Source organism: Coprinopsis cinerea (genome assembly GCF_000182895.1).
Source record: "Coprinopsis cinerea okayama7#130 chromosome 2 map unlocalized cont3.2, whole genome shotgun sequence".
Taxonomy (NCBI): Eukaryota; Fungi; Basidiomycota; class Agaricomycetes; order Agaricales; family Psathyrellaceae; genus Coprinopsis; species Coprinopsis cinerea.
In genome coordinates this window covers 2,473,040-2,488,346 of record NW_003307543.1, presented here as the reverse complement: position 1 = coordinate 2,488,346, position 15,307 = coordinate 2,473,040, and the positions used below count along the sequence as shown (strand labels likewise).

At 51.9% G+C, this 15,307-nt stretch overlaps 7 protein-coding genes across 7 annotated transcripts; 4 read left to right on the top strand and 3 right to left on the bottom strand.

Annotated features, from left to right (window-relative positions):
• Positions 1-1,269: 1,269 nt before the first annotated feature.
• CC1G_03890 (catalase) lies at positions 1,270-3,949 on the bottom strand (the record flags this gene model as incomplete). The annotated part of the gene is made up of 8 exons (XM_001833621.2): positions 1,270-1,610; positions 1,665-2,308; positions 2,362-2,510; positions 2,567-2,907; positions 2,961-3,161; positions 3,217-3,433; positions 3,487-3,745; positions 3,798-3,949. The coding sequence occupies 8 exons, from the start codon at positions 3,947-3,949 to the stop codon at positions 1,360-1,362; spliced, it is 2,214 nt and encodes a 737-aa protein (XP_001833673.2). The 3' UTR covers positions 1,270-1,359.
• Positions 3,950-4,299: 350 nt separating this feature from the next.
• CC1G_03889 (DNA-(apurinic or apyrimidinic site) lyase) lies at positions 4,300-5,811 on the top strand (the record flags this gene model as incomplete). Its single annotated transcript, XM_001833620.1, has 4 exons — positions 4,300-4,866; positions 4,919-5,244; positions 5,299-5,464; positions 5,518-5,811. 4 exons carry the CDS (start codon positions 4,300-4,302, stop codon positions 5,809-5,811), a joined length of 1,353 nt encoding a protein of 450 aa, XP_001833672.1.
• A 91-nt stretch (positions 5,812-5,902) lies between these two features.
• Positions 5,903-7,298, bottom strand: CC1G_03888 (hypothetical protein; the record flags this gene model as incomplete). The annotated part of the gene is made up of 5 exons (XM_001833619.2): positions 5,903-6,737; positions 6,791-7,005; positions 7,055-7,103; positions 7,160-7,213; positions 7,258-7,298. The coding sequence occupies 5 exons, from the start codon at positions 7,296-7,298 to the stop codon at positions 5,903-5,905; spliced, it is 1,194 nt and encodes a 397-aa protein (XP_001833671.2).
• Positions 7,299-7,422: 124 nt separating this feature from the next.
• Positions 7,423-9,833, top strand: CC1G_03887 (phosphatidic acid phosphatase type 2 domain-containing protein 1A; the record flags this gene model as incomplete). The annotated part of the gene is made up of 12 exons (XM_001833618.2): positions 7,423-8,001; positions 8,054-8,074; positions 8,131-8,196; positions 8,263-8,274; positions 8,336-8,360; positions 8,419-8,515; positions 8,568-8,579; positions 8,633-8,704; positions 8,752-8,889; positions 8,944-9,020; positions 9,071-9,146; positions 9,196-9,833. The coding sequence occupies exons 1-12, from the start codon at positions 7,886-7,888 to the stop codon at positions 9,831-9,833; spliced, it is 1,350 nt and encodes a 449-aa protein (XP_001833670.2). The 5' UTR covers positions 7,423-7,885.
• A 579-nt stretch (positions 9,834-10,412) lies between these two features.
• On the top strand, positions 10,413-12,807 carry CC1G_03886 (hypothetical protein; the record flags this gene model as incomplete). Its single annotated transcript, XM_001833617.2, has 6 exons — positions 10,413-11,221; positions 11,275-11,876; positions 11,930-12,053; positions 12,105-12,190; positions 12,242-12,591; positions 12,655-12,807. 6 exons carry the CDS (start codon positions 10,413-10,415, stop codon positions 12,805-12,807), a joined length of 2,124 nt encoding a protein of 707 aa, XP_001833669.2.
• Positions 12,808-13,064: 257 nt separating this feature from the next.
• Positions 13,065-13,247, bottom strand: CC1G_03885 (hypothetical protein; the record flags this gene model as incomplete). The annotated part of the gene is made up of 1 exon (XM_001833616.1): positions 13,065-13,247. The coding sequence occupies one exon, from the start codon at positions 13,245-13,247 to the stop codon at positions 13,065-13,067; it is 183 nt and encodes a 60-aa protein (XP_001833668.1).
• Positions 13,248-13,782: 535 nt separating this feature from the next.
• Positions 13,783-14,919, top strand: CC1G_03884 (hypothetical protein; the record flags this gene model as incomplete). The annotated part of the gene is made up of 2 exons (XM_001833615.1): positions 13,783-13,844; positions 13,896-14,919. The coding sequence occupies 2 exons, from the start codon at positions 13,783-13,785 to the stop codon at positions 14,917-14,919; spliced, it is 1,086 nt and encodes a 361-aa protein (XP_001833667.1).
• Positions 14,920-15,307: the final 388 nt, after the last annotated feature.

Genomic DNA, 15,307 nt, shown 5'->3' with positions numbered 1-15,307 from the left:
TTAATGTGCTAAGGTAAAATGAAACTACAGTCTTACAGGAAAGGAGCGTGTTACATTCATGTTACATTCATCCCTGGTTCTTGGAATCCCCTCCTCGTCGATACTGGTGCGTCATACTGTGGACCTTTCCCGCGATTGACTTCAACTTCTCAAACGAAACAGCAGAGGCCATGTTGGTCGTCCAGTCCACCAAACTCTCCGGTTTCTCAGACCCATCGAGGTACTTCTCCGTTTTGGGCTCCTCCATCTTCGTCCCCGCCCACGACAAACCGACACTGGTGATGGAGTAGATGTCTGGAAACTCAGTCTCGTCGAACCCAGGGGAGTCAACGTATTCCATGGCCTTCTTCTCCACAGCCTCCCTCCCGGGGGAACTATCGTCGGCGTTCTTGCGGACGGTGACGACGAGGACCGTGCTCTCTTCACCTTCGCGAATGAGTTTAACCACGAGATAGTTGGTGAAATCGTCGCCATCCTTCGAGTCGACGGTCTTGTGGAAGGTGATACCGTATCCCATGTCGGCGGGAAAGTGGGTGTTGAGGATCGCGTTCCAGAGCATGAACGATTCCTGTTCGCCCGTGAACTTGGGGTTCACCGCCATGCGGGGGATCATGTTCATCAACAGGGTGATGACGCCCTTGGGGTAGCTGGTTGGGCCAGACATGGCACCGGACTTGGAGCGTCTGCTGGAGGGGCGAGGGGGAGGGGGTGCTTGAACGGGAGGCTTCTCGGGCTCCTTATGTGTTTGCTTCGAAGGGCGACGAGAGGTGGGCGGCTTCTCCGGAACTTTGAGGTCCTTGGTTGCCTCAGAGTTGTTGTCGGACTCTTCGCCGGACTGATTCGAAAGTGGTCTGACGGGTACGTTGGCCCCAGACTGGGGTGCGGGTGAGGGAGGAAGCTCGACGTTGCCGGCTGAAGCCTCGGCTGGAGATTTTTTCTTCGCCAGGTTGCTGACTGCAGGGAGTTGGACTGATATTGAGGCCGTGGTGACGGGTTTGCAAATAAAAAGAAAGTGCTTGGTTCGAGGCTGAGATTGCGGACGTTTGCTTGGTTGGGAAAGATCGAATGCGATGGGGTTTTATGGCCTTGGACAAGGAGGCAAAGGGGCTGTTTCAGGATCGACCCGAGACGTCACGAATCCACGATCGAACAAGCATTCTCTGGCCTGTGAGCGTCATTAGTCTGTACTGGCCCATTCATTAGGATAAGCGGGTTAAGCGCTGGAGAATTAGGGGCAGGCGTCAGGGAGGCACAGCGAGATTCCAGAGAACTGCGACACCACTATGTTACATTTGCGCGAACACCGAAGTCTAATACTACAACATAAAGTCCACATTGTCTTTCTATAAACTAAACTATCTAATAAGCTACCTTGGCCGTGAGCCCATCCAATTCCCGCTCAAAACACCTGTGCTTGCTAATTTCATATGCAAAGTTGGAGACGAAGCCCTTTGGCCCAGGCTCAATCTGGAGAACGTCAGTCGCTGCTGACTTCACACCGTACTTCCCAGTCGTGACGACACCGTAGGATGTAAGGACGGTGTCATCGTTGGGAGCAGTGAAGAGTTTGACTTCGGGAAGGTTGAGGGCGTGGTTGACAACGGAGACACCTAGTAAAGAGAAAGATAAGTCACAGGCCAGAATCAAGGGGATCGACCACGAACCTTCGCCAACGGCACCGATGGCCTTGCAATGCCCGAAGGCCTCGCGAATCCAATGGATAGCACGACCATTGCCAATGAGTGTCTTCGCGTGCTCTTCTCCGGAGGGGATGTAGACAGCGTCGAAGAGAGTCGAGCGCTGATCCTCCAACGAGTGGTCCGCGACTAGCCGTCCTCCACCGGCGGCCTTGACCGCAGCACGACGGGGCCCAATGATCCAAGTCGTGGCTTTAGCGCTCGCCAGCAGGCTACGGACGGCGAGGACCTCTGCCTCGTGGAACCCGTCAGCTACAATGATTGCGATGCGGCGAGTGGCGATGATGGGTTTCTTCGGAGCATAGTAGAATTGCGACAAGGGAGCTGACGAGCGACCGTGGTTGGGGCGCGCTGGCTTCTCCGGGACAACACCGTTGACCTTGATCGCAACAGCCTTAGCCAATTCGAAGTCGACGTTGTTGAGAATTGTCGTGTAGCGCTCGTAGACCCGTTGATCGTCGCAGTGACTCAATTCGAAGGCAAAGGCATTGATGGTATGCTCTTTTTCCCAAGGAGTGAGTGAGTTCCAGAAGAGCTGAGCTTGGTTATAATGTTCCTGGAACTTGGCACCGCGCACTCGCTGCTTCAGCCCAACAATCTTCTCCATAAACCTAAAGATGTTGTTCAGCCAAAGATGGTATGGAACATGTCATGTACTACCCACTCGACGTAGCCGCCTTCAGCGGGAGGGACTGGGTTGACGATCGAGTCACGATTGGGGAAGTAATTGAGGTTCGTCTTGTGAATCCTCATCTGCATCTTGCCGTCTCGGTTGATGTTCATGACAGGGCAGACGGGTCTGTTAATAGGGAGCTGGGATGCGTATCAATATATATGCTGCGGCAAACAGCTTCAAAGGGGCTGCATACCTGCTCCCAATTGATACCAAGTCGACTGATCTGTGTGTCGAAATAGGAAAAGTTTCGTCCTTGAAGAAGGGGGTCGTCGCTGAAGCCAATGCCTGGAACGACATGGCTAGTACAGAAAGCAACTTGCTCAACCTCGGGGAAGTATTCATCAACAGTTCTGTTCAGCACGAGCTCTCCAATAGGTTGCAAAGGAACAAGCTCCTCGGGCCAGATCTTCGTTGCATCAAGGATATCAAAATCAAAGTTGTGCTCGTCCTTCTCAGGAATGACTTGGATGCCGAAGGTCCACTTTGGATAACAGCCGGCGTGAATGGCTTCAGCCAGATCTTTGCGGTGGAAATCTGAAGTTGCAGGTTAGCATCGGAGGAGAAAATGTCTGAGAGTACAGATGTACCTGGATCCTGGCCGTTGATCTTCAGAGCTTCGTCCCACACCAGACTATGGACACCCAACTCAGGAGTCATATGGAACTTGACAAAGTGTCGCTCGCCTTTGGCGTTGATTAGAGTAAAGGTATTGACGCCAAAGCCTTGCATCATGCGATACGAACGAGGGATGCCTCTGTCCGACATCGTCCACATAACCATGTGGGCGGCTATCAAGAATACATTTAGTCGTTGATGGGGCACCATGTGAAGAGATATACTCACATTCAGGCTGGAGACCGACGAAGTCCCAGAAGTTGTTATGAGCGGATTGGCCCTGAGGCACTTCATTCTGCGGCTCGGGCTTCACAGCGTGAACGAAATCGGGGAACTTGATGGCATCCTGGATAAAGAATACTGGGATGTCATTGGCGACAAGGTCCCAGTTCCCTTCAGGCGTGTAGAACTTGACCGCGAAGCCTCGCACATCGCGAACACAATCCTGGTCGAGGGTTGAGTGAAAACAGTCAAATGTGTAAAGGCGGGTTGACGTACAGCACTTCCTCTGGAGCCCTGTACGGTACTGAAGCGAATGAAGATGGGCGTGGTGCGCGACGGGTCAGTCAAAACAGGTGCAGATGTGTACTTGGATGCTCGGTGGTCGAACACGCGAAACTCGCCATGAGCACCCGTGCCACGAGCGTGAACGACTCGCTCAGGGATACGCTCATGGTCGAATCGGTGGATCTTCTCTCGAGCGATCTGGTCTTCCAGCAGCGCTGGACCGACTTTGGAACCGTCTGATACAGAGAGCCTATAGGGGACAGGTCAATCGAGGTTTGGCAAAGACGCGGGGAAGAACGCACCAATGGTCTGTATCAGACATCTTCGCGCCATAGTCGGTGGTCATGGCCGAGTTTCTGGTGGGCACGACGGTGTCGCGCTGGAGGTCGCGGGTTTTGGCATCGCCGACAACGGTGTTCATGGCGTGCTTGAGGGTAGATCCAATGGAGGACATGTTGGAGAAGGTGGTGAGGATAGGCGGTCATGGAACCCGCGCTTTATATAGGTGGAGAACATGAGAAATACGTCAGGGCTTGATCATAGCTTCTGTACATTTGCGTTCGCTCGTGACCTGTTTAGAAAGGAGCGTCATTGGCGGGCGCCAACTGGGTGAGCATCACCGTACATGTGGAGACAGGCGCACCTTTGTTTGGCCGCCGGCACCGCCAAAATAACGCGTGCCGCAGGTGGGGAAGGTTGTTCCCACGCTTTCCTTGCTCTTGGCTGTCGACCATTCCACCCTTTCGTTTCGCAAACTGGATATCTGGGAGGGCCGGGACTCTAACTAACAATTTCTGTAATCTAATGTCGCGCTCAACCAGAAACTCAGCTGGACCCAGCAAACTAATCGCCCAGAAGAGTGAATTCAGCTCCTCTGTGACTTTGTTCACCCTGGACGACATACCTGTCAAGGAAGAAGAACCTGACACTCTACGAAGGTCCAAAAGAATAAAACTTGAACCAGGTCAAGTCAAGTTGGAAATAATTCCTGATCTTGAGGACCTCAAATTGGACACTGTAACAACTCCGCGACGGTCTCTTCGACGAACCAAACCTGAACCTTCAATATCAAATGATCTATCTCCTCTGTCCTCTGCGCCTTCTTCCCCAGAGCCCACTCGAAAGACTAAAGGAAAGGCCAGAGCTCAAGTTAAGGCCGAGTTGGACTTCTCCCCGGCTGCTAGCCGCTCGACCTCTCCCACCAAGAAGAAATCCCAGAAACCTATTCCTCAGGCGTTGGCCAAACCGCACCCCGCACCTGACAACTGGAAGGAGGTGTACGACTCGATAAAGAAGATGCGAGAGAGCATTGTTGCCCCTGTTGATACCATGGGTTGCGCTCAGGCCCAATACAAGGAAACGGATCCCAAGGTGTGCACCTTCCCTTCCATGCGGTGCGCTTCCTCACATGCGCACCCCGTAGAACCAACGCTTCGCAACTCTTGTCTCTTTAATGCTCTCATCCCAAACCAAAGATGAAGTCACGGACGCAGCAGTAACCAAATTGCGTACAGCCCTTGGTGGCGCCATCAGCGTCGAAGGCATCATTAACGCCCCTTCCTCTCTCATCTCCGAAGCCATTGCTAAGGTCGGCTTTTGGCGGAGAAAGACAGATTACCTGAAACAGACCGCTGCCAAGTTGCAAGAGGAGTTCGAAGGAGACGTGCCTAAGACGGTGGATGAACTTTGTTCGTTGCCGGGTGTGGGACCGAAGATGGCGTTTTTGTGTTTGCAGGTTGCTTGGAATTTGTGAGTTCAAGAGAGGAGCAACTTCTTGGATCGTCGGCTGATATCTTTGGGTAGGAACCTTGGAATCGGTGTGGACGTCCATGTGCACCGAATTTCTAATAGGTTGGGGTGGCATAGGAAGCCGACCAAGGATCCTGAGGAGACCCGGCTCAACTTGCAGTCATGGCTCCCGAGCGAACTCCACCAGGAAATCAACCCACTGCTTGTTGGGTTTGGCCAGGTGAGGTTAGCAAAACATTGCAATCCTTCCCCTGTGCTGAATAGTCGTGCTAGGTGGTTTGCACGCCAGTCAACCCAAAATGCGACCAGTGTACACTGAGCGGTAGTTCGACGTCGAAGGCCCTTTGTCCCAGCGCAAGAAAGAACATTGCCGAGCAAAAGAGGAAGACCAGTACGAAACGCAAACTGACAGCCACGTCCATCTTGAAGGAGGAAGAGGATGTCAAGCCTGAACTCAAACTTGTCAAGGTCGAATTGGAAATTGATGAGGAAGAGACCAATAAGTCGATAACTAAGAATATGGTATCGAAGGCGGAAGAGGGGCTAGTCAAGACGGAGCAATCTTGATCTTTTCGCATTCTGTTCGATGTATACTTTACACCACTGTCCATTTAATCGGTATCTTAGCAGGACCTGCCCTAATAACATGTACTGCACATTATGACGACTTGTCTTCCGTCACATCAAGGTCCATCTTGCTGTCGCCCGCGCCTTCGTTTTCTTTCTCCTCCTTCGCCTCCTTGGGAACCTCCTCCTGGGCAGTTTCCATGTGCTGGTCTTCGTCTTGATCTGTTTTGGCCTTCTTCCGACTCCCGCTTGCATCCGCAGTTCCTTGCTCTCCACTTTTCTCCTCAGCTTTTGCGCTATCTTGCGCCTCGTTCTCCTTGTCCTCTCCACCCTCGATCTCAACGCTAGTTTTGACGAACCTGTCCTGAAGGGTCTTGAGAATGGGTTTTCCCGCGTCAGAGGAAGCAGCAGCCGTTAGCGGTGTTGGCTTATCGCTCAAATGACCGGGTCCTGGATCATCCATCTCGTCAACCAACCCAATGACCTTCTCGTCATCTGGAACGACAGGGAGGTCGGTGACGTCTCCTGCCAGGCTTAGTGGTGTCATAGGTGGCGTTTGAGGAGGAGGACTACGAGACTTAGAGCGAGACCGTGCATCGGCGTGTAAGAATGGGATGGGAGAGAAAAGCGGCGTGGAAGGTGTAGATGAGCGTCTTGTTGCGAACGCGAGAGGGCTGGAAGGCACCGAAGAGCTGGAGGAAGGAGCTGTGGTTTGGACGTTGTCCTGGCTGGCTCCATTACCATTTGCCCGCGATGGCAAGGGGAAGGTAGACGTTGGTTCCAGAGGAACCGATGGGAAGGCGTCATGTGCGGAAGTGACTAGAATCGATTTTTCAACCGCGCGGAGATACTTTCCGACAGATTTATAGTTTTTCTTCGGTTCCAGCAGCAGTTCACAAAGGCGTTGTATCGTGAACGGAGGTTTCCTGAACGAGTAAAAGGTCAAAAGATAGAACATGGAGATAAGCGCCGCGCGTACTCGTCGAATTGGTCCAACTGTTCAAAGATGGCCTCTTTTGTTTCCTTTGCCTGGTCTTCTGTCATGTAGCTTTCAGGAGGGTCATAGAGATGCATCTGGGCCAGTTTCTTTGGAGGAAAGGGAGGTAGTCGCAGGCCTCCAGGCGTTGAAGGCTGTGAACTGAACGGGGGAGGTGGGGAAGGCCCGCTAGTCGTTGAAAGGAACAGGTTCACATTCTGCTATCGAGTCAAACATCTGCCAAGTCGATTAGAGGGATTTGTGCACCTGTTCGAGTTTGTGCTGTATAACCCGCCGAAGGTCGCTCCAATCTGAACTGGGAGAATCTTTGGTCAATGAAATCAAGTTCACACACGGCGTGCATAGCCGTACCCTTCTAGATCATCTGACGACGCGATTTTTTGGAGAACGTCGTCATATTCTGGACTGAACGTCAATAGACGGCTTTGTATAGACTAGAAGGGTTTGACTTGCCTGGTTTCCACTGAAAGTTTGTGGTTGTGTCAGCCATGTGGAATATAGTTCCGTGACTGAAGGAGGAAAGCGCTTGGCCTGCTTATGGCAGATGCCGAATGTGGTCTTGGCCAAAACAACAGAAGTGTTGCAGACGACCACCAACTGTTCCCTTTTATCACCTTCTGCGAGGCTGTACCACTGGCAGCCACGCACAACTCTTCTATTTTCTTCTTCCAGGTTGATGTTATAGTTTGTCCCAACCGAGGAGCACAACAACAGCCCCTTCTTAGCCTGTAACCACCATCAACCCCGCCATCGTCACAGCTACAATCGACCCTGAGGACGACGGCCAACCCCCATCGCTCGACGCCCGACACAACGTCCACGACATTTGAACAGGCCAGTCCCTGCAAACCAGATTGACCCTGTTTGTTCGCTTCTGTGGAGTTTTCGCCTAGCTGCGGACGCTCCCTGACATAGCATTTGGCGTTCCGCCCACCTATATAACATTCACCTCTGCTGAGCAGCTGGTCGATGTCATACGCCCGTATCCAGAGCCCCTCACTAGACAACATTAGGCCTCCCTTCACAACCTCTCACTACCCTCCAACCTCACAACACGCTCACTCTCACTCGGCCGACATGCACGCCACGCAAGGCAAAATCGCGGGATGGTTCCCTGTTATGTATCCTATCAAACACAAGAAGATGACTCCTGCGAGGAGGAGGAAACTTTTGTTGTCGTATGCACCCGACTGGTAAGCAATCTCGCCCCCCTTGTCACACGACCACTTACAAGCTGCCATTCAGGGCTATCACCCTTCTTCTAGCGTACGAATTGTGCCGCTGTGTTATTGCCTATGTTGCGTGCTAATGTCCTCGTGTAGTGCGGCGTTCTATGCATTGGACAAAGTGACAGGATATCGCAGGCAATTCTCACTGGATGATTCTTCGTACGTTGTGCCCCATACTCAAGCGGATCAACTTCATTAGCGAACTAACTGCGTTCACTTTACCAGGCTTCGCTATCCGTGAGTGACTAGCATCAATGTTCCGGGGTTTGATGATCTGACTGTCAGTTGGCATATACAGGCACGCCTTGCACGAACGTGTTCCTGTAAGTGACCATTGCTACCTAGCTTTGATGGTACAATGTTAACCTAAGTACTCATCAGAATGGCCCTCTCTACTTCATCGTGTTTGGCATCCCGATTATCCTCATGCCTCTCATCAACTTCTTCACTGTGCGCTCATGGTGGGACCTTCATAATTGTGAGCCTTCCGTCGCGCGTAGTTTCGCCGCATCACTAATCTTGCACTATAGCCTCCCTCGGTCGTCAGTCCTACACCTAAACTCAAAACTCAACTATGATTAACACTCTTTTCCAGTTGTCCTTGGCCTAGCTTTGACTGGCGCAACGACGCAGTTTATCAAGATCACTGTTGGTCGTCCAAGACCTGGTATGTATGCAAACACGCACGAGAATTCCTCTCATGCCCCGCTATAGACATCATCGATCGGTGTATCCCTCCCCCTGGCGCCACGAATTCCGAGTTCGGCCTCTTTGACTGGACACAATGTACACAAGCCGACGACTCCTTGCTAAACGAGGGCTTCAGAAGCTTCCCTTCAGGACATTCTTCAAGTGAGTTTCAACGTTGACCATTGCCGAATTCGACCTCATTCACATCCTTTCCAGTGTCCTTCGCCGGCCTTGGTTTCCTCGCCTTCTACCTTGCCGGGAAGCTCCACTTGTTTGACACACGTGGTCATGCTGTACGTTTTTTGCGTCTACTTGATTGACTCTTGTTCACATTCCTGTCCAGGGCAAGGCATGGGCTGCTTTGTTCCCCTTCTGTGGCGCCGCGATGGTCGCTATTTCTAGGACCATGGACTATCGACGTGCGTTAATTTCACCTTAGCGATGTAATCTCGCTCAACCTTTCTTTAGACCACTGGCAGGATGTCATTGTTGGATCCGCTATGGGAATCATCTTCTCGTACTTTGCCTACCGCCAGTATTACCCTCCTTTGGATTCCGAAGTCGCACACCGCCCATACAGCCCCCGAATCAAGGACTCCGACAGCCACATCTTGCCGACGCATATGTCGACCGCCAACACCACCGCTTACAATCCCAATCCCTCGTTCCCGCCTTCGAACAGGTACAACAACTCTCCTTCACCCCCACCCAATCCTTTCCTCGCGAGCAACGATGGCTCGGGAATGGCCAATGCAGGCGGTTATGATACAGTCCGTTTAGGCGTTGACGGCACCGTTCCTCGACCTGGACCTGGTTCCATGGAAGAAGTTTGGAAAGAGGGCGCGTCGAGCGGCTTCGATGGTACGGTTCCGAGAAGTCGCGGCACCCCAAGTACAGACGAGAGTAGTGAAGGGCACTCGACTGCACCATTGACGGCCAGGGAACAACAGCAGAGGCAATTTCTGCAACAACAGCCTCGGTCAACGTCTCCCCAACGTCAAGATGAGTACTCTATACCTTTGAGAACTCCTACGCAACAGTCCCATCCTCCTCAACAACCTCCGCAACGATACGCCACACAGGACGCGTATGATGGTATTCAGTGATGAGTGTTGTTTCTGATCCCATTTGGACTGGTTCCTTACATAGTTGGAAATAAAGTTAGCGCTTAGCTTTGCTCATTCATTCCTGTTGTTGCATACTTTTTTGATGATGTCCTCACACGACACATGTAATGATTTCTTCTTTCCTTCTGGGTTGACTTATTTCAGGTGGTTGCATAGTTCGCATCTGCATTTTGCCCTGACCATTTTCTGATCCTTGTACGGACTCTTATTTGGCAACTCTTTTTATAAAGTAGTAGTTGGGCTTTTTGGGCCACTGCACATTGTACCCTCCTCACCCTGTTTGCATTACGAGACAACGCGGTGCCTAGTACATAATATATATTATTGCGTCGTCCGAGTACTTAAGGTCTTGCACAGCGCCAGAGACAGCGCCTGGTACATAGGAAGGATTTTCTTGGTGCTCGATCGCGACAAGCGCGGAAGCAATTGTGTCGAGATTTTGCGTCACTGTCAGGGTCAGACTTTGACCAGGAGTCTCATCCACCAACTCCAATGGCCCCTTTCTGTTTCGCAGCATAAATCTATATCTCCTCGACCTTCAGAATAGCCACAACCATGATGTCGATGCAGTCTTTCCCTCGCTTTTTCCTCCGCACGGGCCCGACTCGCGGCTATGGACGAGTTCTCGCAGCACGAGCGTTTAGCGACCAGACCAAGACGCCGTTCAACACTCGACTTCCAACGTCGCCCGATGTAGGCGAAGGCTCTACTGCCTCGCGTGGAGGAAGCTCCAGCTCTTCCTTCGACCCAGCCAACCCTCCCAGTCCCACTGGACCTAAAGCGTCTTCCCAAGAAACACAGTATGCAGGGTTCTCGACCGACCATGCGAAAACTATCCCAAAGATGGAGGAGGAAGGCTACGATCTATCTCTCGAACAGTCTTCCCAGTTCCCTACCGAGAGCGTCCAAGCCGGTGGAAAAAACAACAGCGCGTCGAATCCCGAGTTCGATAGCGCCGCTTTGACGGGTAGCGGGGCCGTCTTTGGGAAATCGGAGAAGCACCGGGGCACGTTCCACAATGATACATTCTCAAGTGGAACAGAGGGCAGGCCTGCTTATAGTGTGGGTGGAAATCCGAATATGGCGTTCGCTGCCAACCAGGACTTGGGCGATTCGTCGGGTCGCGCGGAATTTGCCAGGGCTGGAGGGACGGCTGGGTCGTTTGATGGGTTTAGTGGTCGGAGTGGTGGAGGAAGTGCGAGTTCGAGTGGAACTGGTTCTGGATCTGGAAACAACCCACCGCCGCCGATTGATGAAGGGTATTATGGCGAATCAGAAGCTGCGAGCAACAAGAGCCCTTCTGCCGCCCTCGGTCCATGGCTCACCGCTGTCCTGATTGCTGGATTGGGTATCACTGCCTTCGGGGTGTAAGTAACTTTGCTCTGTGTTAACCGATATATGTCTCAGGCATCTGACACAGCGGCGAGCTCTGGGGCACTCTCACCATCTGGCCTTCCGAATTGCGAGGGGACCTTCGTCACGGGTTGCGCGAACTTCTCAAGTCAGGGTCCTCCTCACTCTCGCCGTCCTCCAAACGCTCAGCCCGTGATCTGTCCATACAATACCTCCAACGCGCGTGGCACCATGCTCTCCAACTCCCGCTCTCCAAGTTTGGAAAAGAGCCCTACCTCAAGACAACGGGTATTGCGATCGCCTTGGCCGGTGTATACGAGGAGGACGGGAGTCTCTCAAAAGCCTATGGAGTGTACAAAGAGGCTCTGGGGAGCCTGCAAACCGTAGGCGTTCAATCGTCTTCGAGTGCTTCCGATTCGTACACCTCCGTCGATTCATCCACCTCGAAAGAATCATCGACCACGCCCGACGCGACTGCTCCTCTCCTCCCCAATTTGACCCCAAAGGAACGTATGCGTGCGGTGGCTATCTCTTACAAGCTCGCCGAACTTGCGGAGAAGATGCATCTCAGCAAGGATGAAGAGGAGAAGTGGCTGGTGTATAGCGTGGAAACGATTTTGAAAGACGTCATGGGCAAAGGCAATGTCGTTGAAGAACTTGCTGTTAGCGGTGAGTCGTCCTATCTACATGTGCGTCGTACACGATTGACGCAGTAAATCCAGATGGGAAGTCGGAGACGAGGGTGATGATGGAGGAGCTTAACCTCCCTGGCTGGGTTATGAAACACGATCTGGCAGCTCCGTTTGAAGCACTCGGAACGTTCTACGCGGGGCAAGGCAAAGTCCAGTGAGTGGTCCCTTTGGTTCAATGCGAAGCTTTGGTCTCATGTTCGTTCAGCTATGCGATGCCGCTTTACCTGCAAGCTATCGCCATCCTCATTCCTCCTCCACCTCAAGAATCGAGCACGGATGATCAATGCCGCGGTAAGATTCCCCGCATCTTCGATTGGCTTTCGCTAATGCCATAATGTATAGCTGCGCAACTGATGGGCAACATCTCTGAACTCATAATCCGTGGCTCAGCGCCGTCTCATTCTTTGCGCTCGCCTTCGTCTCAACCCTCACCTCCCTCCGCTTTCCCATCCTCCCCATCAATGGAACCTCCCCCAAGTTCTTCCTCCCGATCCTCCTTCACGCCGTCCACGCTCGGAATTAACGCTGGCGCGATCAAGACCGTTCCGAGTGAAACGCTCATGCAAGCCGAGTCATGGGCCAAGAAGGGTTTGGAGGTGGCTGAGAGGGCGAGGAAGGCTTCGTTCGTGAAGCATCCTACGTGCGAGGTGGCGTATGCGCTTGGATTGTTTAATTTGGCTGTCCTGAGAGAGGTGGGTACATTCAACTTTTAGTGTATTTTGGAAGTGCCTTGGATATTGAAGTGCTGTGAACAGATGTCGGGTGACGAATCGACTGCTAGACAGCTCTTCCATGAGTCGTTGGATCAGTCGAAGAAGATTGGGTTGGTGGAGGGTGTGAGGAATGCGGAGGATGCAATTACGGAGATGAGTTTGGGGAGTGGTGCGAAGGGTGATTTGAAGGTTTAGATTTAGCGCTGGGATCTCAATTTCTGCTTAAATGCAATGAAACCATTAAATTGGGCACTCGACAACGATCTTTATGCAATTGTAAATGTACGATATTATAGTAATCCTTAGAACCACATTCGTTTTTGTATTGTAGTGTAAAGTAATTGATTTCTTGCTCTTCCATGTTCGTCATGGCTCTATCTGTATCCGTCTGTGCGCTTTTTGTCAGTTAAGGCCGGTCAGCTGCAGATAGAAAGTCTACCTCATTTGGTGGATCAGTTGCTTGAGCCCGAGGAAGGGAAGTTGCTGGTAGTGTCAGGGTTGGGACTGGGAGGGATAATCTCGATGTTGTACTCCTCTGATCCTTGTCCTGGGACAGTCAGAGTGGAGGATGAAGTGCTCGGTGTAATGGTGGAGGTGGTATCGAGTTTCGGGGAGGGCTTAGTCTGAGATGACATCGTGGAGAAGATACTCTGCAAACGTGGCGATGAATAGTGTGATGGTTCGTGTCTTTGGGGAAAGCGGGCTGACTCCGATGCTTTTTAAGTCTGGGGGGACCAAACAGGCTGCTTAGCGAGCTTAAATAGGTTTTTGGGGGGACGGCTAGTAGTATATGTAGAACAAAGGCGGTGTCTTCTTGGAGCCGTGAATCGCCTAAGTATAATGAAGCGGAGCGCTCGCTTTGATCCTAAGGGCCAAATACACGTTGTTGAATGTAGAGAGCCCGCTTAAGCCACTGGCGTTCATTGTCGTCTACTTATGTGCTGAAAGTCGCGCCGTCTTTGTACGTTGTCTGGTCAAAGCTGACCGAAACTCGTGTTGTCTGCCCGGCGCTTAGCCTTTTCAGGGTGTTGGCAACGTAAAAGTTTACGGGACTATTACGACCAAGGGAGCCACACAGCAGTCAAACCCTCTTATAATTAAAGGGATGGTCGACGGGCGCTTTGCTTGTTTCTTTCTCTTCCCTTTTACCTTCCAGCCTGCGTCCCATCAATGTCTAACCGGCTCTTGACCAAGCTATTTAACCACAAAGTTCGCCTGCCTCACAGCATCAGGTGTGCTGGATCCATGTAACAGAAAGTGCACAATTGATGCTTTCATCAAAGGACGCCACTTCCTCAACTCACCCTACCTGAGTTTGAACCTCTTCAAGTACCCGATTCGAAAACGTTCGATTTGGACGAGAGCGGTCGCGGCTGCGGTATCCCATCGCACATCACATCCGAAGTCCCGGTCGAGATTTACATACGCATCTTCCAAATGGCTGCAGAAGCAGATCAAACATGCTACCTCAACCTTCTCCTCACATCCAAAGCTGTTCACTCGACTGTTCACAGAAAGTTTTTGCCCACCATAGTGGTTTTGAAGGAGGAGCGCCAGATTGTGGAATTTATCATCTTCTTACAAGATAACGAACTTGAATGGTACAGGGAGAGGATCCGACACTTGTGGGTGGAAGGGCTCCCAGCCGATGAGGACTCAAGGGCGCTCCGCAAGGGGATCATTCTGGAGCTTCTCCGAGGGGTAAAGAACCTCGAGTCCCTTGCGTGCGGCTTTTGTGACTTCTTGGTTCTGTGTGAAACACACGACCATTGGGACCCACCTCCAAACGCCGGCAGCGGCGCCTACCCAAACCATCATTTTCCCGAGCATTTCTCTACCCACTCGTATCCTTATCTCAAGGAGCTCGTCATCTTGGATCGATTCAGATACCGCCGTTTTACCCACTTTTCACTTCCGAAGCAAATTACGCGCCTCACACTCCTCGATCCAGGTACATCATCATTTCATTGTCGCCAAAAGATCGTCACACACTTTCCGGCGATGGACAGTTTGGCGTTGGAAATCTGGACAACGACTCCTTTTAAAGGATGGGCCAATCAGACTCTGTTCAATGGGATGTGGAGGAATATCATCGACGTCAACGCGGATTACCCTTGGAAGAGGGTGGTGTTGACTTCGGAGAACGAAACGGTGTTGTGCGGGGGCGGATACGTCAGGAATAAGAGCGGGAAAGGGTGTCGGTGTATGTTCAAAATAGGTAAGGTGGAGCATCTTCAGCGGTGGAAGGAGAGGGCAAGTGGGATGGGGTTGGAAGGTATCTGGGAGAATCCGGGCTCGCTTTCGTAGACTCATCCTTCGGATACCAACTTTTGTTGTGTAATTATTCTATGTCGGGGGATTGATACACATCTCAATGGTTTCGTGATGTGTACCGAGGTCAGGGATTCGTTATTCTTAATGGCCAGGTCCCATGAGCTGGAGACAAGCGCTAGCACACAGCTACTTCAATGTCGACTTTCCCCGTGTTGTCAGGTGATTGCTGTGCCTTGTTGGCCTGGTACCTTGCCACAGTTTCGAACATTCGTTCTGTCAGTGACGGACAATACAATGGCAGTGTCTACTGCGAGAATAAAGTCTGCGCAGCGTGTCGGGCGATTTTTTTACACAGCAGCGCAGTTTATTCTCTACTTTGGTTTCCGACCACGGTCCCCCTCAGACCTCCAACAACCTTCAC